The sequence below is a fragment of the Geotrypetes seraphini genome, chromosome 12 (assembly GCF_902459505.1).
Source record: "Geotrypetes seraphini chromosome 12, aGeoSer1.1, whole genome shotgun sequence".
NCBI classification, from domain to species: Eukaryota; Metazoa; Chordata; class Amphibia; order Gymnophiona; family Dermophiidae; genus Geotrypetes; species Geotrypetes seraphini.
The window spans coordinates 26,783,936-26,811,613 of record NC_047095.1 but is presented as its reverse complement, the minus strand read 5'-3'; the positions used below and the strand labels follow the sequence as shown (position 1 = coordinate 26,811,613).

Sequence of the window (27,678 nt, the reverse complement as noted above, 5' to 3'; positions counted from 1 at the left end):
TTGTAAATCAGAAACCTATCTCGCCGACATAATCACCATCAGGAACATAGTCTTCACTGTAAGATCCTAAAGGGAAGCCTCCCATAAGGGCTCATAAGGAGCATTATTGAGACCTTGCAAAAGGAAGAGAAAGGGGAATGCACCAGAGGGTGCAAATACAGAGCACCTTTAATGAACCAGGTGACATCTGGGTGAAAGGCCAAGGAGCTTCATTCCCCCTCAACCTTGGAAACAGGAAAGATCTGCTATCCTTCTGAAGACCCTCCTGCAAAAAGTCTAGGAAAACCGAAATCAGAGCTTGCCAGGGATCTACATCCTTTGCTGTGCACACCAGCTCTGAAAGAACTTCCAGGCTGCCACTCTGAGCAACGTGGTAACGACCACATCTGAATAACCCTTGCTTATCAAGGCCACCTACTCAAGAGCCATGCTGTAAACCCAAAGTATTCCAAATTCTCAATAGGAACCGGTCCCTGACAAAAGATCCACTTGGACTGGCAGTCTGAGGCCTTTGTCCCTCTGGAGACAGACTACCGTAGGTCTGCATACCATGGTCCGCAAGGCCAAATCAGACACCACTGGGACTACCAAGCTGGGATGGATTGCAATCCTGCAAATGACTCGACCAAGCATCCCCTCGTTTCTGAGCTCAATCTTCGGCTGTTCGGAGTTCACAAGGCCATCAGATCCATCTGCAGTGGCCCTCACCACTGAACGATGGTGTCAAATGCCTGTGGAGATAGAGACCATTCCCCCGAGTCAAGAGTCTGCCAACTGAGAAAGTCAGCCTGCACATTTACCACTCCTGTCACTTGTGCAGCCAAGAGAGCCTGCAAGTGAGCCTCTGCCCACCGAAAGAGAAGTTGAGTTTCTAGATGCAACAGGGCACTTCTGGTGCCTCCTTGTCTGTTGACATATGCTATCACTATCGCATTGTCTAAGAACATTCTCTGCCAGTTCTCCTGGGCTCTGTGGCCTAGGTTAATACAGATTCGGAAGGTCCTGGGAGGGGTCTCTTCCCCTGGGGATGCGCCTCCTGCAGATCCCCAGCCCTCAGGGGCTGGTCCTGAGAGAAAAGGACACTCATTGGCCAGCCATCCAGCACAAACTTGGCATGATATAGGGGTAAAAAAAGCCTGAGGAGTCCATCCCAGTCAATTTTGAACAAAGTTGATGGGTTTTGAGCAGGTGGAGGCAAAAGAAAAAAACAATTGTTTACAATCCAAGATGGCCACCACCAGAAAAATTGTGCCATAAACAGCCCATGGAGACCTCTCTTAATGAAATAAATCACAGGGAAATGGGTTTTGGAGGAGGGGGGCCTGGGCCCTGGGATCAGAAACCTTCAAATTCAACTCTCAAATTCTCCCTATTTTCCACATAGGCTTCAATAGCCTTACTCACTGTGCCATGTGGTACCTGCCTGCTTCAGCACAGGATTTCAGCTAGAATCAAAAGGAGAAAAAATCTGCCTCACAGATTCACTGGACGAACCCGGTCGTCTTGCAGCCAATCGAACCGAGGTAAGACAGAACGTCAACCCCCGGAAAAACGTGCCACTGGCCTACAGTTCAAGCTGAGCTGGGAAGAAGCCCACACAGCCTACACTACAGCTCCTGCCTAAATCAGGGATGCAAGCAGCTATGCAGGGGACAGTCTCTGAACTCTAAAAAAAAAATTCCAGCAGGCTGGCTAGCTAGGTGTTCCCGAGTGGCTGATTCTGCTAGCAGCATACCAGCCGTGCAAGTCTGCATCTTTTCCCAGGCAGAGGTCCCACCAAGTGGTACCAAGGCTCCAAACAACACTGAGCAAAAATACCTGAAATAAAATCACAGAGCAGATCAAAAACACTTCTGAGCAACTTTCTTGAAGAAAATAAACTGAGGGGGCAGGAGCATTTCCCTGGGAAGGATCTGGAGTTGAAATAACAATTTTCTGCAAGCAACTTGCTGGTTCAGATACAAGACCCTAGTGCTCAGAACTACTACACACATTACACTAAAATGGGCATTAACTACTTGCAAAGATAACATAGGAATTCTGCCCGATTCAAAAGCTAATTTTTTCTTAGGAGTGGTCTCTATTTTATTAAATAGTCTAGTCTTCCTATAGAACCGAAGCTTGTATCATTTGTCTTTTCAAATTCATTCAGAGGACTCTTTGTGAACTAAAAAATTGTAGATATGGTGCGGGTTGATGCTGAATTGCCTCTAACAGAATGAGTTATAGCTGATTTATTAATTAAAACCATAAAAATCCTGGTTTTATTTTGATTTATAATCTGTTTTGGATGATCTCCAAATTGAAAAGAGAAAAAAAAAAGTCTTCAATTAAATTAATGTGTATTTATCATTGCATTACCATTAACAGTTTAGTGCTTTGGTCTTCAATTAGTGCTCGAAGGCAGCTAATGGGTCAGGCTTTCAGGATATACCTAGTGAAAATGCATGAGAGAGACTGACATGTCTGCTACTTCCATTGTATACAAATCTTTTTATGCATATTAAAGATATTCCAAAAACCTGACTGGTTGGTAGCCCTCAAGGACTAGGAATGAAGACACGAAAGACAGTTCTATAATCTAGGCACTTACATAAGAGTATGATTTGCTAAGTGCCGTAGTACATAACTGCAAGGTGGCATACACAACATACATGTATTAAATAGCATATTTTATAATTGGCCGAATATAAATACTGAATACAAATGATGGACATTGAGCTTAACATAACAAATAATAAAAGAAACAACATTAAATCAGAAATCTGGGTGTTTATTTCAGTAGGATAGCCCAGAATTATTTGTATTATCACATTTTTAGTAGGCTCCAGTACACAGAAAAGAAATAACAGCCATTACCTGCCCATAACAAATGGATTGAAACGAAATGTATATTGTTACTAGATCTCAATATGTGTCACATTAGGTTAAAAACTTGCTTTGAAAAAACATGTACTGCCAAGGATAACTATACAAATTACAACCTGGAAAATCTAATTGTTTGTACTAGATCCCTAGTTTGTATCAAGATAGGATACAACCTTGTATCGTAAACTTGTTCTGTAATTATGCCAAATTGTAACCTGTCAACTATATAATATGTATGTTTAATCTGCAAGCCGTTCTTAACTCTTCAAGGACAACGGGATAGAAAATGAATTAGATTCAAACAATTTTTATTGATGTTACAAAAACACAACCATGAAAACAGCTGAGAAGTACATATCAAAACAAGAACGTTGACAAAAACTGCAAATAACTATAGGAATATCATCAAATTTTGAACCACACATCCAAAACTATAATTATCACCCCCCTTGTACAAAAAGAAAATTTCCTCCAATCCCCTCTCTTCCATGACAACAGACCAGCAGGTTACAGAAAATGAGAAGTAGCCAAGGCCCAGGTTCCTTAAAGCCCCAGCCCTTGAAGGAGGGAAACAAAGTGTCACAGAAGTCCCAAACATTAACAAATCCCAAAAACAAGAAAAAAAAAAAAAAAAAGGGAGTCTGCCTCTTCCTCAACAACCGCCCCCAACCCATGTTGGGCGGGGAGAGTGCTCACCTCCGGAGCGAAGGGCCTCAAACCCATCAATCACACCAGCAAATATCAAAAGGAATTAAGCACTAAACTTCTAGCTCTGTGTGGCAAAGAATCAAGATAGGGCCCCCAGATTAAAAAAAATATATTTTTCTGTTCCCTTTCCATCAATATAAGAGCATACAGGCGATTCCGCCAAGCCCAAAAGGAAGGGGATTCAGCAACAGTCCATACCTGTAGGATCACCTTCTTAGCCAATACCCCAGCCTTCTGTACCAAAAGCCAGTGAAAACGATTAGAGAGTCGGAATGTTTCATATTTATCTAACAAAAAAACAGCTGGGGAAAACACCAAAGTGAAAGCCAAAAGATCCTCCAAATAATGAACCACTCTCCTCCAAAAACCAAGCACCACATTGCAGCTCCAAAAAGCATGGAAAAAAAGACTTCACCCTCTGCCCGCATTTTTCATAATCAGGTGAATCCGCGAGACTCAAGTTCGCTCCATTACTTGCTGAGATTTTTAACTTAAGAGTGGCCAAGGGCTTTTTACCACAGAATCTCAACACTGTGCAAATCATGGTGTTGCTGAAGCCGGTAGGGATTCCACGTTGCTGGAGTCTTACCAACCTATTTCGTTGTTGAATTTTGAGGCTAAACTCCTCGCAAAGGTTTTAGCCAATAGATTGGCGCGGGTTCTTCCTTCTTTGGTGTCGGTACAACAAGTGGGCTTTGTGAGAGCACGACCAGTTTCCAAGAACATTTGTAGGATACTATTGGCACTGGAGAAGGTGAAGGCTGATGGAACTCCCTCTTTGCTTATCAGTTTCGATGCAGCCAAGGCCTTCGATTGTGTGCAATAGAGATTTTTGTTTGCGGTCCTTCGAGTGTATGGGATGGGACCTTTTTTTTATAATGCCATTCGTGCTCTTTATACTGACACAACTGCTAGAGTCTGGATTAATGGGACTAGTTCGGAGCAGTTTCCCATTCGTATGGGGACATGACAAGGTTGTCCTTTATCCCCTTTGCTTTTTGTGTTGCCCTTGGATCCTTTGATACGGGAAATACAGGCCAAAGAGGAAATCGGTAGCCTTCCTTTAGGAGCTCATAACTTTAAAATTGCAGTGTTTGCCGACGATCTTTTAGTTTACTTGTCGGACACCTAGGCAGTCGCTGGCAACTCTCTTGGACAGTTTGCGGGAATATGGAGACTTTTCGGGGTTTGCACCCAATCTGGATAAATTTGAAGCCTTGGCGTCTTCCCCGGTGGTGCAGGGGCAGTGGGGTAATGGGTTTCCTTTGAAGTGGGCAGAGGGCTCCTTCCGCTTTTTTGGTATCCAGTTACTATGGACGTGGCAAGTCTTTACCGGCTTAACATTGATCGATTATTAGTTGAGATGCGTGTCCGGTTAGAACACTGGAAAGTACTGCTGCCCGATTCACGATTCAAAACGATTCACCGATTCATTTTGGGTGAATCGATTTGAATCGATTCAAAACAAACAAACAAAAAAATTGGCGTCCCGATTCACTGTCTGACTCTCCCAACTCATCTCCTAAAGCAGAATCGGCAGCGCTGCCTCTTGAGGGCTGGTGCTGCCGCTCCTGCTTTAGAGGGCAAGGGGGGAGGGTCAGTCAGGAAGTGCTGCAGTGTCCGGCTTCCCCCCTGGCCTCCTGCGCCTCCCTTTACCTTATAGCTGCAGAGAGCAGCCTGCAGAAAGGATTGCGAGTACTTTAGCGATCCTTGCAGGTTGCCATAAGCCTCAGGAGCTGTCGTCCTTCTGCCGCGATCCTGCCTCTGATGTCAGAGAAGGGGCGGGACCGCGGCAGAAGGACGACAGCGCCTGAGGCCTATGGCAACCTGCAAGGATCGCTAAAGTACCTGCAGGCTGCTCTCTGCTGCAATCAGGTAAAGGGAGGCGCGGGAGGCCAGAGGGGAACACACAGGCCTTCGGGGGGGGGGGGGACAAAGACTGTCCTTTGGGGGGAGGTACAGTCCTTTGGGGGGGGAGGACAAGCCTTCAGGAGTGGGGTGTAGGCCTTCAGGGGAGACAGACCTTCAGAGGAGGAGGTGCAATCCTTTGGGGGAGGGCAGGCCTTCAGGGGTGGGGTGTAGACCTTCAGGGGGGGACAGACCTTCAGAGGGGGAGGTGCAGTTCTTCGGGGGGGGGGTGACAGGCCTTCAGGGGGTATCCTGGTATAGAAATACACGGAGGGAGGGAAGGGGGGGTTCAAAGATACATGCATATGCTGGACTTTGGGGGGGAAGAAATAATTGGTCTAAAATCAGAGGAGTGGGAGAGAGATGATGGATAATGAGATTTAGGGAGGGAAGGAACAGATAGGGAGAGAAGTTAGACACAAGGGATAGTGTGGAGGGGGGATAGAGATACTGGATAGGAGGGTAGTTGGGAACAGAAAGGGAGAGATGGTGGACCCTGGGGTGGTGGGGAAGGAGGGAGAGATGCTGGATGAAAGGGTAGTTAAGAAAAGGTGGATCTGTGGATGGAGACGAAAAAAAGGAAAGATGCCAGACCTTCAGGGGAGGGAAGGGGAGGACAGAGATAGAAGCATGATGGTTAGCATGGAGAAAGAAGAAAAGAAGGAGACCCTGGCAAGCAAGTTATCAGAAGACAACCAGAGCCTGGGACCAACAAGATTTGAATATTGACCAGACAACAAAAGGTAGAAAAAATAATTTTATTTTCTGTTTTGTGATTACAATGTGTCAGACTTGAAAAGTGTATCCTGCCAGAGCTTTTGTTAGACCGCAAACGTGAGCTAGGATTTAACAGAGAGAGGAAAAGTCTTTTTTTGTTTGTTTTGTTTACACCACAGCGCCAGTGTGGTTAGGAGAAGACAAAGTGGGTGAAGAGGCTATAAAATAAACCCACCAGGATGTTTTATAAAAACTCCCAAATGGGCAGGAAAATTGAATCGAATAATCGATTCAATAGGCTGAATTGAATCAAAATTTTTTTCCTGAATCGGGCAACACTACGTAATTGACAGACAACCATTGGTGCTGGACTAGTCCAATACGAATGATAAGAAAATGTTCCCATGTGCATCAAAATTTATTTAAAGATTTCTCCCCAGCCCTCAACATAGTCAACCTTTTTTTTTTTTTTTTTTAACAAGTCAAGCATTTGCCCCCCCCCCCACACACAAACTATTTTATTGCAGTGGATGCAGTCAGATCATTCCATTATGAAGAAATCACCCCCCCCCTTTTTACAAAACTGTAGCGTGGTTTTTAGCACTGGCCGCGGCAGTAACAATTCCAACGCTCATAGGAATTCTATGAGCATCAAGCTGTTACCACTGCAGCTGGCGCTAAAAACCATGTTTTGGTTTTGTAAAAAGGGGGGTTGATTTCTCCATAATGGAATGATCTGACTGCATACACTGCAATAAAATAGTTTTAGGGACTGACTTCCCCAATAGACCCTTTAAACCTACCATATTTCCTAATTCTAGAACAATTCCACATATAATGCAGAAAGGTTCAGGGCTGTGGAGTCAATACAGGGCGGTGGAGTCAGTACACCAAACTTTTGATTCCAACTCATTTATTTTTCAATTGTTTGACTTGGACGCCTACTGATATTATTAGGCTTTAAATACAATATTATATGAAAAATGTATCATCTTTTAAGTTTTTACTTTGAAGCTGGAATTGGAGTTGGTTCATTTTTACCAACTCTTGACTCCACAACCCTGCAAAGGTTTTCCTGGAATAGCGCATTTTGCACAATTCCCTGAAGCAACTACCCATGTTCAAGCAGAAAAAAGTGAGGACGAAGGGATAGTCCTTCCTTAGAACACACAAACTTTATTGGAGAATCACATAAGATGGATTACAGCTCAGCTCATCTACCCATGTATACTGGTTTTATAAAGAAATACTAATGACCTTCTGAAACGTAAAACTATGCATGCTTACAATACCATGATCTAAATGGGTGGGTCACAGGATACATACTGCAGAGTTGGAAAATCTGATGTAGCTTGAGAAATAAATAGTCTTCATGAGCTGTAGGGTAATGCCAAACTTTCCATTAAAAATAAACATGCCTGTAAAACAGTTTAGCAAATATACAAAGACAATGAAGTAAATCATAGTTAAGAACAGTTTTCATCAATACTTTAACACTGGTAGCTAAATAGCTACAGATACTGCAAATTTAGATTCTTGTCTTAGTAAAACTATTTTAAAAGTATGATTTGTATTACTTTAACTATACAACTCTTTGCTATTAAGAATGAAACATTTAAACCTGGTACAACAATCAATTTTTGGATCATCTTCAAGACAGCTTAGAAGTGGAGTAGCTTATTTAATAAACTCTAGATTGTACTCATAGCAAACATTGCTTCCAAGAAAACAAATAAAGCAGGCGCTGTCTTAATTCCAATAGAGCAGTACTTCTCAAGATTTTTAATTTTGTGGCATACTTGTAAAATTTGTTGAATCCTTGTGACGCATCAAGCCAAAATTCTGCAGGGTCATCAACACCACAACTTTCCAAAACCAGACAGGGAGTAGTTCTTTTCACCTGTGTATGTACCTCATTCTATTGGCTTCAGCAAGACATCTGAACATATGTAGCCAGCAGTTTTTGAGAGCCTGCAAAATAGACAGTTGCATGGGGACAGAAATTCCGCATGTCCCAGCCATAATTCTGCTCATCCCTGCCTGTCCCTACGAGAAATCCCCGTCCATCCCCCAAGAAAGCACAATTACTTACCATAACAGGTGTTATCAAGGGACAGCAGGCAGCTATTCTCAACACATGGGTGACGTCATCCACGGAGCCCAGATGCGGTCAGCTTCGCAAGCACTTTTAGAAAGTTTGTGACTACTGCACCGCGCATGTGTGAATGCCTTCCCGCCCGACGCAGGGCACGCATCTCCTTAGTTCAGATAGCTAGCAGAGAAGCCAACCAGGGGGATGGGGGGTGGGTTGTGATAATAACTACCTGCTGTCCCTGGATAACACCTGTTACAGTAAGTAACTGTGCTTTATCCCAGGACAAGCAGGCAGCCTATTCTCAACATGTGGGTGACCTCCAAGCTAACCAGAATGGGATGGTAGGAGAGTTGGCAATTCAGGAGAATAAATTTTGTAACACTGCCTGGCTGAAATGGCCATTCCGTCTGGAATAAGCATCCAGACAATAATGAGAGGTGAAACTATGAACCGAGGACCAAGTGGCAACTTTACAGATTTCCTCAATAGGAGGAAATCTAAGGAAAGCTACTGATGCCGCCATGGCTCTGACTTTATGGGTTGTGACGACTCTGTAGATGCAGTCCAGCCTGAGCATAGCAGAAAGAGATGCAAGTCGCTAACCAGTTGGAGATGATGTGCTTGGAAATCGGATGTCCCAACTTCTTTGGATCAAAGGAGACAAAAAGTTGAGGTGCAGATCTGTTGGCTTAGTTCTTTGCAAGAAGAAAGCCAAAGCACGCTTACAGTTCAGAGTATGAAGAGCAGTTTCTCCAGGATGAGAATGAGGCTTTGGAAAAAACACTGGAAGTACAATGGATTGATTGAGATGAAATTCTGAAACCAATTTAGGTAAGAATTTAGGATAAGTACGGAGGACCACCTTGTCATGATAATAATAATAATAATTTATTCTTATATACCGCCAAAGCCATAATAATTCAAGGTGGTTTACAATAAGAAGTGCTGGACAATCAGAGATATAGTCACAATGTAAAATCATCAAATACATGCATACAGAATAAAAGAAATAAAAATAATAAAATTCTTAGGTTACAAATCGATTAAACAATTTTATTTTTACTGATTTTCTAAAACTAAAATAGGATGAGGAGTGAATGATAATATTACCCAGCCAATCGTTCAATTTACCTGCCTGGAAAGGAAGAGCTCTGTCCAGGAATCTTTTATAACGACAGGCTTTTATTGTTGGATAAGTGAACATATGAATTCTACGTGTAGGCCTACTAGAACAATCCAAATTAAAATGAGAAACCAAGTACATAGGAGCCAAATCAAATATTGATTTAAAACAAAGACAAAACAAATCTAAACAAAACTCTTGCTTCCAGGGGCAGCCAGTGTAGTTTTTGATAATAGGAGCTTATATGTTCTCATTTTTTCAAACCAAAAATCAATCGAACTGCCGAATTTTGAATAACTCGAAGTCTTTGAAGGGTTTTTTTTAAAGTTCCCAAATAAATATTACAATAGTCAAGCATGCTTAAAATGGAAGATTGAACCAATAAACGGAATGATACTAGGTCAAAATATTTTCTGATGGATATGAGATTCCATAATATCGAGAAACATTTTTTAACCAATAAATCCGTGTGTTCATCTAAAGTAAGGTATCGGTCCAATGTCACTCCCAGAATTTTTATGGAATAGTCAATAGGAAAGTCCTGACCATTCAAAGAAATCGATGAATCTTTAATTTTATCATTCGGGCTCGCCAGAAAAAAATCTGGTTTTATCCAAAACTGAAGACGAGGAGGTAGATTGAGGCTCCTTGTGATGAATGGTGCACGAAGCAGAAAATCTAGTACATTTCTGATTGTAGCATTGTCTAGTGGTAGGCTTCCTGGAAGCCTCTAAAATGTCCTGTACAGATTGAGAAAACTGTAGAGTGGCAGTTAAGTTGAGAGGTACCAAGCTGTTAGGTGTAGAGACTGCAGGTTGGGATGAAGTAGATACCCCTGACTCTGTGTAAGCAGAGAGTGGCTCCCTGCTGCTGAGTTGAAGAAGGGAGTACCAAGGTTTTCTGGGTAACCGAAGAGCTATCAGAATCATGGTGACATGTTCCTGTTTGAGTTTGACAAGTGTCTTGAGTATGAGAGGGAATAGAGGGAACACAAAGAGAAACTGATTCGTCCATTCCAGTAGAAAAGCATCTGCCTCCAGTCGGCGAGGGGACTATATCCTGGAGCAGAACTGAGGCAGTTTGTTGTTGTGGGGAGACGCGAAGAGATCTATCTGAGGAGTTCCCCACTGAGAAAAAATGTGATGAAGAGGTGAGGAATTGAGTGTCCATTCGTGAGGTTGTAGAAGACGACTCAATTTGTCCGCCAGACAATTTTTCTCTCCTTGAATGTAGACAGCTTTCAGGAAGGTGTTGTGAAGGATTGCCCAATTCCAAACCTTCAGAGCTTCCTGGCAAAGAGGGAGAGATCCTGTTCCTCCCTGCCTGTTGACATAGTACATGGCGACTTGGTTGTCTGTCCGAATGAGGACTACCTGGCCGTGAAGAAGATGCTGAAAAGCTTTGAATGCATTGAAGATCGCTCTGAGTTCCAACAGATTGATGTGACACTGACGATCCGTGCTGGACCAATGGCCTTGAGTACCGAGATGAGCCCCCACCCCCACCCCCCCAAGCGTAGGTCGAAGAATCTGTCATGAGGACCTTCTGATGAGGGGGTGTTTGAAACAGTAAACCTCTGGAGAGATTGGAAGAGAGCATCCACCAGTGGATAGACTGTCAACAAAGGCGTCACTCTGATGTTTTGAGAAAGTGGGTCGAAAGCCTGAGCCCACTGAGATGCCAGGGTACACTGAGGGATTCTGAGGTGAAGTCTGGCAAAAGGAGTCACGTGAACTGTAGAGGCCATGTGACCTAGAAGAACCATCATGTGTCTCGCTGACAGTGTAGTGAGGGATGACACTTTGTGACAAAGGTGAATGAGAGTATCCCGATGCTGCTGAACATAAGGAAATTCTTCTTCACCCAGAGAGTGGTGGAAAACTGGAATGCTCTTCCGGAATCTGTTATAGGGGAAAACAATAGAGTTTCAAAATTAAGTTGGACAAGTTCTTGCTAAACTGGAATATATGCCGGTGAGGCTGGACTCATTTACAGCACTGGTTTTTGACCTGAGGGTCACCGCATGAGCAGACTACTGGGCAGGATGGACCACTGGTCTGACCCAGCAGCGGCAATTCTTATGTTCTTATGTTAATGCTCCGAGTTGTACAGTGTCCTATACAGCTCCGATGAACTGTAGAGTTTGAGAGAGCTGTAGTTGGGACTTGGGAAAGTTGATTTCGAACCCCAAACTTTGAAGGAACCAAATAGTCCTTTGGGTCGCTACAATAACCCCTTGAGATGTTGAATCTTTGATGAGTCAGTCATCCAGGTACGGGAACACCTATAGACCATGGTTCCATAGAGCTGCTGCTACTACAATTAGGCACTTGGTGAAAACTCTTGGGGATGATGCCAGGCCGAAGGGTAGCACTCTGTATTGGAAATGCAGATTTCCTACCCGAAATCTGAGGAACTGTCGAGAGGCTGGATGAATGGGAATGTGAGTGTAAGCCTCTTTGAGATCTAGAGAACATAACCAATCATTCTGATCTAGAAGGGGATATAAGGATGCCAGAGACAACATGCAAAATTTTTCTTTTGACTAAAAATTTGTTGAGTGCTCTGAGATCCAAGATAGGGCTCTGCTGTTCCAAGGGAACTTCCTCGATGGCATAGAGACGAAGCAGAGCTTGAGCTTCCTGATGAAGAAGGGTGATCTGCGATGAATTGTAAGGATACTCTCTTGGAGGAAGATCTGGTGGAATCTGGAGGAAACGAAGAGAGTATCCTTCCTTGAGGACAGAAAGCACCCAGAGGTCTGACATAATCATTACCCAGCGGTGGTAAAAATGATGGAGATGACCTCCAATGAGAATGGGAGAGCACAGAGGCAGAATGATGGAGGTTATGCTCTGTATTAGATGGTCAAAAAGGTTGAGAGGCCTTAGGCGCAGCAGGAGTCCGAGATTTTTGCTGCCTTTGCTGCTGTTGTTGTGGTTGTTTCTTAGGAGGCGCTCGTGAATAAGGAGCTGCTCTCTGTGGAAAACGCCTTTGGTAAGATGGAAGAGGCCTGAAGCCTTTAGAGGTAGTAGGCTTAGGACGAATGATGGAAGCAAACGATTTCTCATGTTCAGATAATCGTTTAGTAGCTGCCTCGATGGAGTCATCAAACAATTCATTGCCCTGGCAAGGGATGTTGACCAGACAATCTTGAAGATTGGGGGTCTATGTCTACAGTGCGGAGCCAGGCAAGTCGGCACATTGCCACTGAAAAGGCAGTGACCCTCAAGGAAAGCTCAAATGCATCATAGGAAGATTGCAGGAGATGCATGCGGAGTTGAGTTAGAGTGATAATCGCACGCTGAAACCCTGGAAAACGGTGTTGAGGAATATATTTAAAATATTCAGGCAGTGTGTCAAGCAAATGCTTGAAATAAGAAATGAAAACAAAACTGTAAGTCAAAACTCTAGTTGCCTTAAGAGAATTTTGATACAGACGTCGACCAAACTTGTCCATGGTCCTGCCCTCTCTTCCAGGAGGGACAGTGACATAAACTTTAGCATAAACTTTAGCATAACTTTAGCATAACTTTAGGGATAACTGAGATTTCTCGAAGCCCTTGCAATAGACCATCCAGTAACGAGATTCCAGCTTTCCTGGTACAGCAAGAATGGAATAAGGTGTTTCAAGATTCCGCTTGAAAGTTTGAGAAAGAAGTCTATTAATGGGCTATTTAAAGAGATTCTGCAGGAGGACGAGACATACCCATTTCCTCTGTGGAGTATTTGGAATCAGAGTCCAAAGTAATATTGAGGTCCTTACTCATTTGACGTAGGAAAGAAAAAAAAAAAAAGATATCTGCTCCAAGGAAGGTTGTCCTCGAGGGAAGAAGGTGGCCTCGAGGCACCTCGCAAGGCAGAGAACGAAGGTGAAGCTTCTCTGGAGTACTGATATCTGAATATGCAGGTATAGATGACTCACTGAGAGAATGGATAGAATCCCTTGCAGGAGAAGAAGTATAGGTGTAAGGCTCCAGAGGTGGTGTCCTCGACTTTGGAGTTGGAGGCCTCAAAGAGTCTCGAGGACTGGATAAACGAGGCCTGTCTCGAGAAGAGGATCTGTGCTTCAATGGATGCCTCGACTGATGAGGAGAACTGTGCCTCGAACCAGGCAGGTCTCGCCGAGAGGTACGTCGAGGAATCTTCACCCTATGCCTCGGAAAGGGCGATGCCTTATGTGAGGAAGGAGGGCTGAAGCCTGGAGATCAAGACACCAAAAGGCATTTAACTCCTTATGTCGAGGTATCTCGAGGCACGGACAAGGTCTAGACTCCTTGAGTAACGTGCTGAAGCTCCAGACGAGACACTCGCAAAGACTCAACTCCTTGCTTAGTGTGTGTGGAATCCTGTCAAGGCACTCCCAAGGACTCGACTTCTTGTATAGAGTGAGTAGATTCCGCTCGAGACACTGCCAAGGACTTGACTCCTTGTGATAGTTCTAAGTGCTCAGACTGGACTGCAGGAAGCAGAGTTGAGATAGGAGTATGTTTGGTAAGCATATTACCAAACTGACAATCCAAAATGGTCTGGATCATAGCCTCCAAATGTTGACACCGAGACTTGAGGATCTGGTACATTTGGTATGGCTATAGTCTCCGAGGAAGAGGAAGAATGACTCTTCGACATGGAGACATGCTTCTTGGGCAGCTTGATAACCACTGCTGGTACCTGACCTAAGAGAGGCAGCAAGGCAAGCGTCTCATCAGGAGAAGACTTAGCAGATTTGCTTGAGGACGAGGACCCGCCGAATGAGGAGGGTTTGATTAAGGTTGAGGTCGAGGCAGAAGGCGTAACCCCGGTGAGAAGCTTGACCGGATTAGAGGTCAAGGTCAGGAAAAGTGGATCCATACCACCAAAGAGTTTTCCAACCTGAACTCAACGATGTTTGAAAGCTCGAGGTTGAAGGGTAGCACAGCGGGCACACGACTCCAGATGATGGTCAGATCCCAAACATTGAACACACCACCTATGTGGGTCAGTGAGGGAGATTGCATGCTGACAACAGGCTACACTTCTTGAAGCCTGTGACCAGCCGGAACATAAACAGAAAAATAGCCTCAGCGAGATCAAAACCCGCAGGCTGAGGAAGGCCCCGCCGTGACAGAAAAATCAAATAAGTGCCTGATGTTTGGTGAGTGCCATCTCTCAGTCCCGCCCCCTGATCCCCCACCCCCTAAGATTTCATTGGACGAGTAACAAAAGGCACAAGAGGAGTTCCAGGGCAGAAGAATCCATCGGACAAAGGTAGGCTGAACCAGCATCCATCCCTGTGGCAATCCCATAGACCAGGGGGGGGGGGAGTCCTTGGGGGAATCCTGTAGACCTGAGGGATATCCATGGGAGTCCCCATAGGATACCCACGATCCCCATTCCCATGCAGACCTCTATTGCAAAGCCCCATACATTCATGTATAAAATTGAAACCAGACAAAAGAAGCACATAGGTATAAAGTGCTGCTCTCCTCTTAATAGTAGAAAGGAGGAAGGTAAAGTTACCGTATTTCTAATGGGTAATCAGGTATACTGATATTTGTTCTCTGTGGTGAGCAGCTCATTTTGCTGAGGCAATGAGGGTTATCAGCCTACTGATCTAACCATTAGGCTACTTCTCTAAGTCATCACACTTATGCTTAGCCACACATCTTTTTGTCACCACCAAGGCACACTGGTTGAGAAGCACTGCACTAGAGTTTGAAACTTCTCAACATATGTTTTTTTTTTAAGTCATGTTTTGGACATTGCCACCCAATGCTTTACTAAGAGCCTTTGCCGGCCCTTTCTATACTGTCATTGAAAACTACCTGCAGACCAAAGAGCTGCCATGTGCGTGCTACAGGCAGATTTTAGTACTCTCCTCACCAAATTTATTTATGAACCTTGTGATCTTGGGGGGATGATAGAGAGGAATAGAGAGTAACTCAGACCAGAAAAGTGCGGTGGGAAGGAAAACAAAACTATTTAATTGTAACTCTCAAACAACCAGAAAATACATTTATCCAACATCTACCAATCCCCAAGGGTGCCCGATAACTAAGAGTCTACTACTTGTATTAGAATAATTGCTCAAACAAAAAATCTGGATAAACAGTAGTATAGACTCCTCAAAAATATAAATTACGAACAGTTAACTTGTTCTTGCAGGATCAATCACACATCCAGACAAATCAAAAGAAAAAGTCATAAATAAGTACAAAAAATGTGGAGAAAAACAGACCTCATATACAGGATTAGTCAGTTCAGTGAAAACAAACAAACAAAAACCAACTGATCTAGCTACATTCCACAGGTGGCAATTTTTACCTATTTTCTAATCCATGTTTGAACTCTACTAGTGTTTCATAAAAGAAAAACAGAATTGCTCCCAGCAGAAACTTGTTAATCAACATTTATAATTCAATTGCTTTAGAAGGCTCATCAAAGATTAGCAGTTTACAGTACGCTTTCACACAAATTATGCTTACACATGTTTTCAGAAATACCTCGCCAACGCATTGCTAAAATTATTCTGACAGGTTAGAAATAAGGTTCATCAAATACTTATAAATATCTACTTTACAAGAGGAAATAAAGAGGCTCATAGCAATAGAGGGAGAGAGAGCCATAATGATATTACTCCGGAAGCCTGATTAAACAGTCCACCGGCGTCCTCCCGGGATGGAAGGAAGATCAGTAATAACTTTTGTGGAATACCTCTTCGCTTCCACTCCTCTCTCCGCCACCGGGGGCTCTACACGCGCTCTTCGCCTTTTTTACCCCTGTCCAGCGAATGGCACCCGCGTCAGACGAGAGACGTCGAGCGCTGAGTCATCGATTCGATCGCAGCGCTCAGTGAGCTGCCTCTCAAATCACTTTTGTCCTATAAGAACTATCTTTCCCCCAGTGGGCATAAAAAGAAGACTATACAGATAGATAGATACACAGTACTTCGGTTTATGACGGGAACGATTCTTTCTATAAGCGCTGTGCTGTGAGAGCACAAACCCTCACTTCTCCTCCCCCGTTGGTTTGGAAAGAAGCTCGGAGGCAAGGTGTTCTCACTTTTCCTCCCCCGTTGGTTTGGAAAGAAGCTCGGAGGCAAGGTGTTCTCACTTTAAGCTTATTAATTACAGCGTATAGGCCAATTTCCTCCTATAGGCGTGTTCATAATAAATAATTTTTTCAGTTGGTCTGTTTAAAACAAAAGAGAAAATGAACAGTGCAAAATGTCTCCATTCCTACCACAATAACAAAAATACACAATTTATGATGCCTCTTAATAGGGCAGATGTGATTTCAGGTACAATTTAGGTATGTAACCCACAAGTCTGCAGGCAGGGTCGGTGGGCCAAGCAAGCTTCGCTGCATCACAAGTGCCAAACTAGGACCCTCTAACATACAAATGACTGTAAGGTTCGTCCAGTTGTAAATGAGAAGGGCTGCACTGGGAAAAGAAAAAAATGTATATTGTAGATAGATAAAGATATATAAAGGTTCTCTTGTGGCGATAAGAAGAGATAGGTAATAACCATATTTTATTGGGATATGGACAGTGGCATTGTCAGAGAGCCAATTTTCGCCGAGCCTCTCTCTTCCTCTTCAGACTATTTGCATCAGGTCCTGCACGCTACCGGCGGCTGACCCGGAAGTTTCCTTCTAACGCAAAACGCAAATGCGTCAAACAAAAGGCTTCCGGGTCAGCCGCGACAGCGTGCAGGACCCGCTGCTGGTGGTCTGAAGACGAAAAGAGAGAATGCAGGAACATGGGATAAGGGAAAAAGAGAGAATGCGCGGGAAGGGGGGTTGGCAAGGGCGTCCCATCCCGCCCATGGCTACACCCTTGGTACAGTATAGTAAGAAAAGGCAGGCTTAAATAAAACAAATAGAATCCCACTAATATACCATATTTTTAAACTGTAGTGTGTGGAAATAAGTCAACAACCAAGATCTAGATGTGAATAGATGCACCTTGTCTGGCTTGACTAGGAAGAAGATGCACTAAAACAGTCGTTAAGACCGTGTGGATCACTGTGGGCTGAATTTTTGGCCGATTTTTAAACGGCGATTGATGTAAAAAACGGCTTCCCATGCAAATGAGTTTGGCGGTGATCTGCCATAATCCTATCCAATCGATCATTTAGAAAGTGGCTCTTAGGCATGCACAGAGGAGACAGAGGAAGCCCCAAAGTATCCTCCTGCCACTCAGGTGTTAAGGGCAGGAAGACTTGTTTTTTTATTATGGCACAGATGTGCTGTATGTTACACACCCACAATATCTGCCCCATAACAAAAAGTTGAGCCACTGTCCCCTCCCCCTCCTATAACCCCAGAACAAAAATAAAAGGCAAGAGGGATGCCTACTCCCTGCCACAAACCGCCTCCCTTTCCTTACCCCTGAACTTTTAAAAAAGGAATGCCCACTTCCTCCTGCAAACCAATCCCCCACCCATGCCTGGACTCACCTTTCCCACTCCCTGTACTTTGAATAAAAATTGACAAGAGAGAAGGGATTCCTTCCTGCCTCAGACCCCCAACTCTTTCCTGAAGAAGACAGCAAGACAGATGCTCAGTGCCTTCTGCCTGCAGGCCAGCCAAAAATGGTGGGCCTTCCCCTTCATGGTGCATCCTGGGATGCATGAGGAGGGGCCTAAGGAACTGATTGGCTCAGACACCTAATGCCCCTCCTAGGGGAGGGGCCTTTGGCATCTGAGCCAATCAGGGTCTTAGGCTCCTCCCAGTGTATCCCAGGATGCACCGGGCAGGGGCCTAAGGCCTTGATTGGCTCAGACTCCCCCTGGGCGGGGCCTTAAGTGTCTGAGGGAGAGGGAGAGGCAGGGCTGGGGCAGGAGGGACTGAGCATCCCTCCTGCTGTTTCTTCAGGAAAGGTAGGTGGGGGGAGCTGGAGGGGCCAGGGGGATGAGGTAGGAGGGAAGGAGCATTCCTCCTGCGATTTTTATTCAAAGTACATGGAGTGAGGGGGTCTAGCCATGGGGGGGTGTCGGTTCATGGGAGTGGCCATCCCTCCTGCCTCTATTTTTGTTCCGGGGGGGGGGGGGGGCTTGATGTTTTTTTATGGGGCAGATATTGTGCATGCATTTGCATATTAGACCATCGATCAGATAGCTCATTTTAATAGTAATGAGGTCATTTGCATGGTAGAGTGGAGAATGTTTGAACGCACAGAAAACCACACGGTGAGACATTTAGAATATCAGGTCAGCAAATTAGGTCATCGCTAAACCAGTCCAACTGGTTTAGCGACAATCTTTAGATAATCGGACACTTTATTGCATCTGCCTCTAGACTAAACTCTTCTGAGCAAGATCTGCCTCTTCTATGTTTTGATGTACAGTGCTACATATGTCTACTAGCGCTATAGAAATTAGTAGTAGTAGTAGTACACAAGCTTGCTACTGCTTTTTTATCGATTTTACAGAAATGTTTCCAACTGAGGCGGTTCATTGATAACATAGGGCCTCCTTTACAAAGCCGTAGTAATGATTCCCGTATGGCAAATGTGACACAGCCCATTCAAGTCCTATGGGCTGCATTGCAATTTGCCGCACCGGGACTTGCTACCACAACTTTGTAAATGGATATTAAGCGGCACTTAGCCCTGGACAAGTGATGTAAATGGCCAGGAGCCTCTTTTGGCATTTTATATTGCTTTGAATATCAGTTGATATATCTATAAATCTAAAAAAAGAAAATATGTAACTAGTTCATATTATTAGTATTCCTTTTCCTCACATAGTTTTGTCATTGGCCTTTAATGGCTATGAAAACAGTTCACAAAAAAATAACACATAGAAAGATGTACATAGATGTACAAAGTACTATATCTCGCCTAACTACTGTCACAGCAAATGCATTTCCACAGGTGAAGTTCTGCCTTACTCAAGAACATAAACATTGTCATACTGGGACAGACTGAAGATCTATCAAGCTAAGTATCCTGTTTCCAACAGTGGCCAATCCAGGTCAAAAGTACCTGGCAAGATCCCAAAAGAGTAAAATAAGATTTTATGCTTTTTATCCTAGAAATAAGCAGCAAATTTTCCCAAGTCTATCTTAATAATGGCGTATGGACTTTTCTTTTAAGAAATTATCCAAACATTTTAAAAATCCTGCTTAGCTAATTGCATTTCTGGTACGTCCCTTCCAGATTCAATAGGCGAGGTGTCCAATCCATAGCCGCAATCCAGTGTTTGCAGAAATCCAACACTTTTCTCATCATGTACTCCTCCTACTGCTGAGAGAGACAGAGCTACCTACAGTTTCAATTTGTGCAAGCGATCCATGCAGAAGTCTTTCTGATCTGCTCTGCTTTTCTTCTTTTTTGCAATTTAAAGTTCGTTTTCAGTGGTTTAGGTACCGTGAGACCCCTTGCGGTGGTCTTCTGCCAGAGGAAAAGAACAGTTCCACTTCACAGAGAAACTTCGGTGGACCTGTGGAGCCAGCCTGCTGTGTGCTACCACTTTTAGGCTCGTTGTCCGTCCCTCTGGGAGCTAGCTTGCCTTCTGACCATGTCAGAGTTTAAACACAGGTTGGATGTGTCCTGAGTAAGAGCCCTCGGGTATCAGGGCTCAGGCTGTATTTCCCTGCCCCTGGTCACATGGAGAGGTTCTGAGGGGGCGGAGGTTTCAGTCAGGGTCTGTCCGAATAGCAGTCCAAAGATTTTGAAGTTTGGTCCTTTTGGAGCTTTTCTGAGGCAGAAAATCATTTTCATCCATTCAGCTGCAGTGAAAAGAGCTGACAGGCATGGCACTTCTGTGACCCTCCATTATTTCCTATGCGAGAATTGAGGGTGATCTGTAAAATAGAATTTTGGGGGTTTCTGAGGGTAGGATTCAGGTCTCCCACCTCCCCAAACTCCATTTTTTATTTTCAAAAATTGTTTATTTTTGTCGTTTTTGGCACAAATTCACTGGTGGCTGCCATTTTGGATTTTTAACAATCTTTTTTTCAAAGCTTAATTTCTGTCTCAATACCCCCTGATTTTGTTTAAAATTGGTAGGGATGGACTCCTCAGCCGCTAATCTGTTGAATACGTGCTTGGATTGCGCCAGAATGCTAGCTCAGGAGCATATGTGCACCGCGTGCCACTGCATGCTAGGAGAGGGGGTGGGAGCTTCAGGCCTCACTTCTGCTGAATCCTTGAAGGCTGGGGAGCTGGCATGGGTCTGGGATCTGGGTAATAAATCCCACCAAATGCCCATTTTGGATGATGGCGCCATGCGCCTATGTACCGAATTGGCTCCAACAGCTCAGTCTGACCTGGCTGCTGCCCTAGGGTGTGCCTTTTCTCCGGAATACCAAAGATCTGGATTGTCTTAGTTTGCACACAGAAACTATAGACACTGTTTTCATCCTGGATGATGCAGATACCCTCCATGGGTCCCTTCAGCATGATATCTCAGAAAGTCTGGATCAGGGCAAGAGTCCGTCCATCTGCAAGCTCTTCAAATCTGTGTCTGTTCACCATCTCATCACTGATACCCTCTACATCGCAGTGTTTGATCATGAGCTGTTCTAATGCTCTGACCTCATTTTTTCCGGTGCATCCGGAGTTCATGGGCTTTATTGTGGAACAATGGGATACCCCAGAGAGTTCTTTCTGGCTGGAAAAAGCTACGTCTAGGCTTTATCTTGTAGCTCCTGAATTTCAACAGCTTTTTGAGCAGCCAAAGGTGGATTCTGCAGTGGCGTAGGTTACCAAGTGCACAACCCTTCCTAGTGATGGAAGTGTGATGCTCAAGGGCTCCCAGGATCACAGAGTGGACATTATTTTGAAAAAGCTTTTTGATGTGGCTTCTTCAGGGATTAAAGCTACTGTGGAGGCCTCCTTCATGGTGCGTGCCTGTTACATGAGGTTACACTGGATGCCTTCTGCGGAGGAGGATGCCTGTTCCCAGTTGGTGATGGAGACGTGGATTATGTGGCAGATGCCCTCTATGATCTCATGCGAGTTCTCAGAAAGGTCTCGGCTTATGCAGTGTCCACATACCAGACTCTCTGGATCCATCTCCTGGCACTCCCCATTCCCACAGCCTGGCATTATCTGCATGTGTTAGGGAAGGGAAGGTGGTGCGAGTGTTTTCAGACAGTGCCAGGGCAGTGGCACATGTGAATTGCCAAGGGGGCATGAGAAGCGCTCCCTTGGGCTCGAATGCTGTTCTGTTGAGCATCTTCTGGCCCTCTCTGCAGCACACCGTGCAAGCGGAATTCCTCAGTTGACAGAACCTGAATCCGGGGAAATGGTCTCTCCCAAAGAGCATTCGGTCTAATAGTGCAGTGCTGGGGTGTGCCTCAGATGGACTTGATGGCTTCAGCCAGGAACTTGAAAATCAGGTGCTTCTTCAGTCAAAGGACAGAACCAGGAAGATTGGGCTTAGACACATTAGTTCAGTTGTGGTCAGTTCATGAGCTCCTTTACTTGTGCCCTCCGTGGCCTCTGTTTGGTCGGGTCATCCATAGGATAGCATTGCATCCAGGACTGGTAATCCTAGTATCTCCGGACTGGCCTCACCGTCTGTGGTGTGCAGATCTGGTCCATCTTCAACGAGACAGGAAGCTCAAGCTCCCTCTTCATTGCAACCTACTCAGTCAGGGTCTAGTTCCCATGAAGAACCCACAGCATGCTGGCCTATTGCAAATTCAGGACGTGCAGCAGAATTTTGGATTGTAGTGGCTGAACAAACCAATTTCTGGTCTTGCCCCTAAACTGTCTAATTTCTAATGTTGTGTTGGGCAAAGAATTGGCAGGGCCCACACCATTTCATTGCCTTTGTCTCACAATGTTCCTAGCAAGCTCAGAAGATGGGATCCTCTTTGCCTCTCATGACTGCACTGCTTCCCTCATTCTAATGACTGCAACACCACCAACAAGCTGGTAATAGATCACCTCTCAACTGCTGTTCCTCTATTCTCCTCCTCCTTCCCTCCCCCGAGACTCCTGTTTGAAAATTAAGCATGTGAAAGAATACAGGAACCAGAGAACAAATCTCTGGTTTGTCTCTGTGTCACTGGCCTTCTGCTGTGATCCAAAGAGAAGAGCATGGTCTAAAAGGTAAGGGATGGGGAGATGTGGAAAGAGAGGAGTGGGGACAGAAGACAAGAAACAAAATTTGAAGGCCCCACTACATTCAAATTTCCAGGCACCTGGGATGCCCAGAAGGCTTTTGAAACTTTCTTCAGACTGACCCCGGATGCAGTGCAAATACCCGGATGCATGCAAATACCAAGTCACGAACTTGCATGAAGGTTTCTTGGTATACTCTTAGCAGGGTGGTTTGCCATTGCTTGTCCCAGTCATCTTTGATCCCCTCTCCCCCTGGCTAAGGCCAGGTACTCATTTACTGACTAAAAGTGAATGGATGGCTGAGTTGGCTAGCTACTTGACAGAAATCTCACAATAGTGTGGGATTCAAACTCAGGTTGTGGGCAGAGTAGGTAAGTGACTTACCAATCTCACCACAAGGCTAGTTCAATTGACCCAAGACATCTAGATATGATGGAATCACAATCCATTTTAGGATTTGGATGCAATTCAAGTCCCATCATTATCTGCACTCTTAATGGTTTTGAACAATTCTTTCCAGACAACTCATTTTCTAAAGCTACCTAAGTAGTGGTCAGACAAGAGCCAGGCACCTTTAATTTCTATCTCTACAGTCGATCAAAGCATATTATGTAAAACAGCTTCCTCTAAAGAAGCATTCAATCCTGCCCAGAGCAGAAATGGGGGTCACAACTATCCTATCCTATCTGAAATAAAAGAGAGCATATAAGAGAAACCTAAAAATTCAAGTAAATGTAATCAGAGCATATACAGTAAATAAAAAAATGACCACATTGAAGTCCAAGTAATGAATTATAGATCTGGAAAATATTCTACATTACCCTGACAGCAGGTGATTTTTAATATGAAAATGCCATCATATGCTGAGAAAGATTCAGAGGGGTCTTAGATGCATAGATCCTCAACCTTACATCTAGAGCTATTAACATGCACTAACACCATTAATGCTCACTGAGTCCCTTTAACTAAGTTGTGTTAAGTTCCAATGTGCACCTAACACAGCTTAAAATGGTGTTTGGGCATCCTGTGGTAACTGCTGAATATATGTACATACTAACTGTGCACTTAAAAATATTTTAAATTATTTTTGAGGGGGGATGTCGATACAGAAAGTGGGCATTCCTGTGTTAATCAATTTGCGCAGCTACATTACCACATGCTAACTGGTTAGTGCAGCAACAGTGTGTCAGCTCTTACCACCTACAAAATGGGTGGCAATAAGGTCCCAATTCTATAAATGGCAACATCCTTCCTTCGGGTGGGTGGTTGAAGAAAGGATGTCTCCTGTCGAAATGCAACACTACAAGTATCCCCTGAAGAAGCAGCACGTGAATCGGATCACGAGCATTTATGATAAGTGCTAACTTGAACTCCCACATAATTTATTAGTGATTTTGCATATAAAGACAAGGTGCTACTTGATTTACTTGATTTTAGCCTATCTAAGAAAGTTAGTCCATTTAAATGACAACTGCTTGATGTAAGTTACAAGCTGCATGTTATTGGACTTCTGAGGCCTTTTCCTCCATTCCATGTTTAGGTCTAGTTTATAGAGCATATGTTGATTTTGGATTCTACCAGAGGAGTAGCCAGACCTGTTTTTGGGTGGGCCTGGTCCTCCTCTTCCCACACCACCTTGTACATAAAAAGTTTTTTTTAATAACTTTTCCCTCCACTTCTGTATTTATCTCACCATCAGTCTGCTCCTTTGAGGGCCAGGGGGAGAGGGGGGCGCAGTCTGGCATCTGCTCGTCTCTCTCTGACAGCCCCTGAACTATCTCAGAACCATCCCTGGCGGCGATTCCTGTGGCAACTCACGCTGGTGCTACATGCTTCTTTGTACCATGACCCCCATCAATTAAGAAACAGAGAGTGACATCGAGGGCAGGACACAGTAGAAGGAAGTCTGCAGGGCTGGCAAGGGTTAACTATAGGTGTCCTGATGCTGCATGGTGAGAACCTAGTCTATAATAAAATAGCTTAACCTGGTATTGGCACGCCTTAACTTTAGGTGCCTGCAATTACACCAGCCACAGACCTTGTGTACTGCAGGTGCCTAAATGTGATGAGGGCATTTGTAACTTACATTATTCTGTAAGATTTCTGTACAAGTGGATGCACTGCTCATGTTTTTCCATGCTCCATCCTTGTGAATATGCTCCTTGCATTTACATGCTATGTCACTAATGTGCACCCTTATAGAATAGTGCTTAGTCGCTTTGCTGCCATTTATACGCATAAGTTTACTGTAAATAGGGTAGCAAAACCTTTTATTCTCCCAGGGGAGGGGGATCACTATCATCATTGGGAGCCCCAAAGTTGCAGGCTGTCGGCTCAGGACAGAGCCGGCAGTGGGTAGGGGAGAGGCACAGGCTGCCAGCATCGGAAAAGAACCGGCAGTGAAGAAAAAGCAGCAGCCAATTCTCCCGCGAACCCAGAAGTGCCACTGCCGCGGCTGTTCTCCACAAGCCCGGCTGCACACTGGGTTGGGAGGGGGGAGGCAGGCAGAGTCAGACATGCAGGGAGGACAGAGACACAGCTGGAGAGAAGAGGCAAACAGGATAGCCCATTCAGGAGGAGGGCTGGAAGAAGCAGAGCTGCAGGGATGCCTAATCAGTAACACAGAAGAGGAGGCGGGTTGGCCAGAAGAGGGGAGCCAATGAGAGAGAAGACAACAAGCAGCCAATCACCCAGACCGGCGCAAAAATTATACCAATCAGAAGAGCCCCACCTGGCAAAAGATCCTGGGCCAATCAGGTCCAAAGAAGCACAAGAGGCCTGAAGGAAGGCTGGGAAAGAGGAGAGGCCAGGAAGCAACCAGAGAGAAGGCAGGAAGAGGCCATGCTGCAGGAAAACTGAGGAGAGGCATGCCTGGACAGAGAAAGGCAAGTCTGTGCAGGAGGAAACTGCTGCAGGAGGAAAAGAAGCTGAGCAGAGGAATAGAAGCAGCTGGGAGACACAGTCAAGCCCAGGAAACTGCAGGCTGAAGAAGAAGTCTGTAGAGGGGAGAGAGAGAGAACTGCTGGGGCAGAAGAGCAGATCTGCAGAAGGGAGAGAGCTGCATGAGAGGGAAAGAGCCTAGCCACTGAAACCCCATGCTACAGGAGAGGCAGAGAGAGTCCAACTGGAAGCAGAGAGGAGGGCTGCATGTGGGACCCAAGAGAGAAATCCCAAGTGAGCCCCCAAGCAACCACACCTCATTCCCCTGAGAACTTCTATTTAGGAGCCCGCCTCCAAGAGCTTTTATGTGAAAGCCTGCCTTTGAGAACTTTATTTAAAAGTCTGCCTCAAAGAGCTTCACTTAGGAGCGTGCCTCCAAGAACTCTGATTTGCAAGCCTGTACCTGAGGTTTAGTGAAAGTCTGCAACATGACATAATCAGGCTCGAAGAATGGGCATCGACATGGCAGATGAGGTTCAACATGGATAAGTGTAAAGAGATGTATGTCGGTAACAAAAATCTCATGCACGAATACAGGATTTCTGGGGCGGTACTTGGAGAGACCTCCCAGGAAAGGGACTTGAGAGTTCTAATCGACAAGTCGATGAAGCCGTCCACGCAATGTGTGGTGGCAGCAAAAAGGGCAAAAAGAATGCTAGGAATGATAAAGAAGGGGATCATGAACAGATGCCGCTGTACCGGGCCATGGTGCACCCTCACCTGGAGTACTGCGTCCAGCACTGGTTGCCGTACATAAAGAAGGACACAGTACTACTCGAAAGGGTCCAGAGAAGAGCGACTAAGATGGTTAAGGGGTTGGAGGAGCTGCCATACAGCGAAAGATTAGAGAAACTGGGCCTCTTCTCCCTCGAACAGAGGAGATTGAGAGGGGACATGATCAAAACATTCAAGGTACTGAAGGGGATAGACTTAGTAGATAAGGACAAGTTGTTCACCCTCTCCAAGGTAGGGAGAACAAGAGGGCACTCTCTAAAGTTGAAAGGGGATAGATTCCGTACAAATGTAAAGAAGTTCTTCTTCACCCAGAGAGTGGTAGAAAGCTGGAACGCTCTTCTGGAGGCTTTTATAGGGGAAAACACCCTCCAGGGATTCAAGACAAAGTTAGACAAATTCCTGCTGAACAAGAACGGGCGCTGGTAGAGCTAGTCTCGATTAGGGTGCTGGTCTTTGACCAGAGGGCCGCCGCGTGAGCGGACTGCTGGGCATGATGGACCACTGGTCTGACCCAACAGCGGCAATTCTTATGTTCTTATGTTCAGTTAGTGCAGGAAGGGTGAGAGGAACCAAACTGAAAGGAGCATAAAAATCACTGCTGTTGGGGAGGGCTAGTTAGGAACCCCCTTTTATCTTCTTTTATTTTTTATTTAGTCAGTCTACGTGGTCCCTTTATCAGAAACCCCCTTCACTGACTGAGGACCTGGAGATAGGGTTTTGCTTTATTGATTTGTTTAAGTTAGGTTAGTAGGTATCCCGGAGTTCCTAAGTTGGCAAGCTAATCTCACCTACCTGCAGAAACATGGACTCTAAAGGATCATGATACCCAAAGTGTGACAGCTGCAACATTTAGGTGCTTGGCCAGATTCATTCCAACACAACATAGATCTGAGTACTCAAGTTACCTGAAGACGTTCATTGTATGATACATACCTAAATGTGAACCTGTTGACATTTGTCGGAGAAGAAAAAAAAATGTTGAGGACAAAGAATAAGACTTAATACAAAGGATCTACAGTACTGTATAAGTGAAGAATAATAGTGTAGTCGAACAACTGAGGGAAATGAATAAATAATTAACCCCCTCCTTTACACTAGCGTTTTTAGCGCTGGCTGCAGTGGTAAGAACTCTGTGCTCATAGAATTACTTTGAGCTTTGGAGTTCTTACCACCGCGGCCGGTGATAAAAACGCTAGCGCAGCTTTGTAAAGAAGGGCCTAAGTTTATGTGTAAATGTGTGAAATGGTTTTGATTTTATAGCATTTAACTTGAACTTCTACCAACTTTAAGTGGTAGCTTTAACATCCTGTTACCTTTGTAAATTTACCACCTGCTAAATACCACCTAGCCATACAAATTGGTACCTACCTGAAAAGCTTACCAAACACTCTTCATCTATTTCTATTTAATACATTTTTTTAAAAAAATTATTGTTGAATCCCTTGGTTGTGTGGTTATTTGGGAACCCCACTAGATTCTGTGACATTTCCATATTTGTATTTAATAGTAATTGCACTGCTCCAC

At 44.6% G+C, this 27,678-nt stretch overlaps 1 protein-coding gene across 21 annotated transcripts in view; it reads right to left on the bottom strand.

Annotated features, from left to right (window-relative positions):
* KYAT3 (kynurenine aminotransferase 3) overlaps nt 1–27,678 on the bottom strand; it is a 114,606-nt gene that overhangs the window by 47,933 nt on the left and 38,995 nt on the right. For 2 of the 21 annotated variants that reach the window (XM_033916125.1, XM_033916132.1), the window contains exon 1: nt 16,113–16,336. The exons of 5 other annotated variants lie outside the window; for them this stretch is intronic. Coding sequence is in view for 10 of the 16 variants with exons in the window: in XM_033916112.1 (XP_033772003.1) it covers nt 7,528–7,619; nt 8,001–8,055 (147 nt within the window). In the remaining 6 variants the exon portion in view is untranslated. 14 more of the 21 variants (XM_033916112.1, XM_033916110.1, XM_033916111.1 and 11 more) reach the window with 14 other exon arrangements.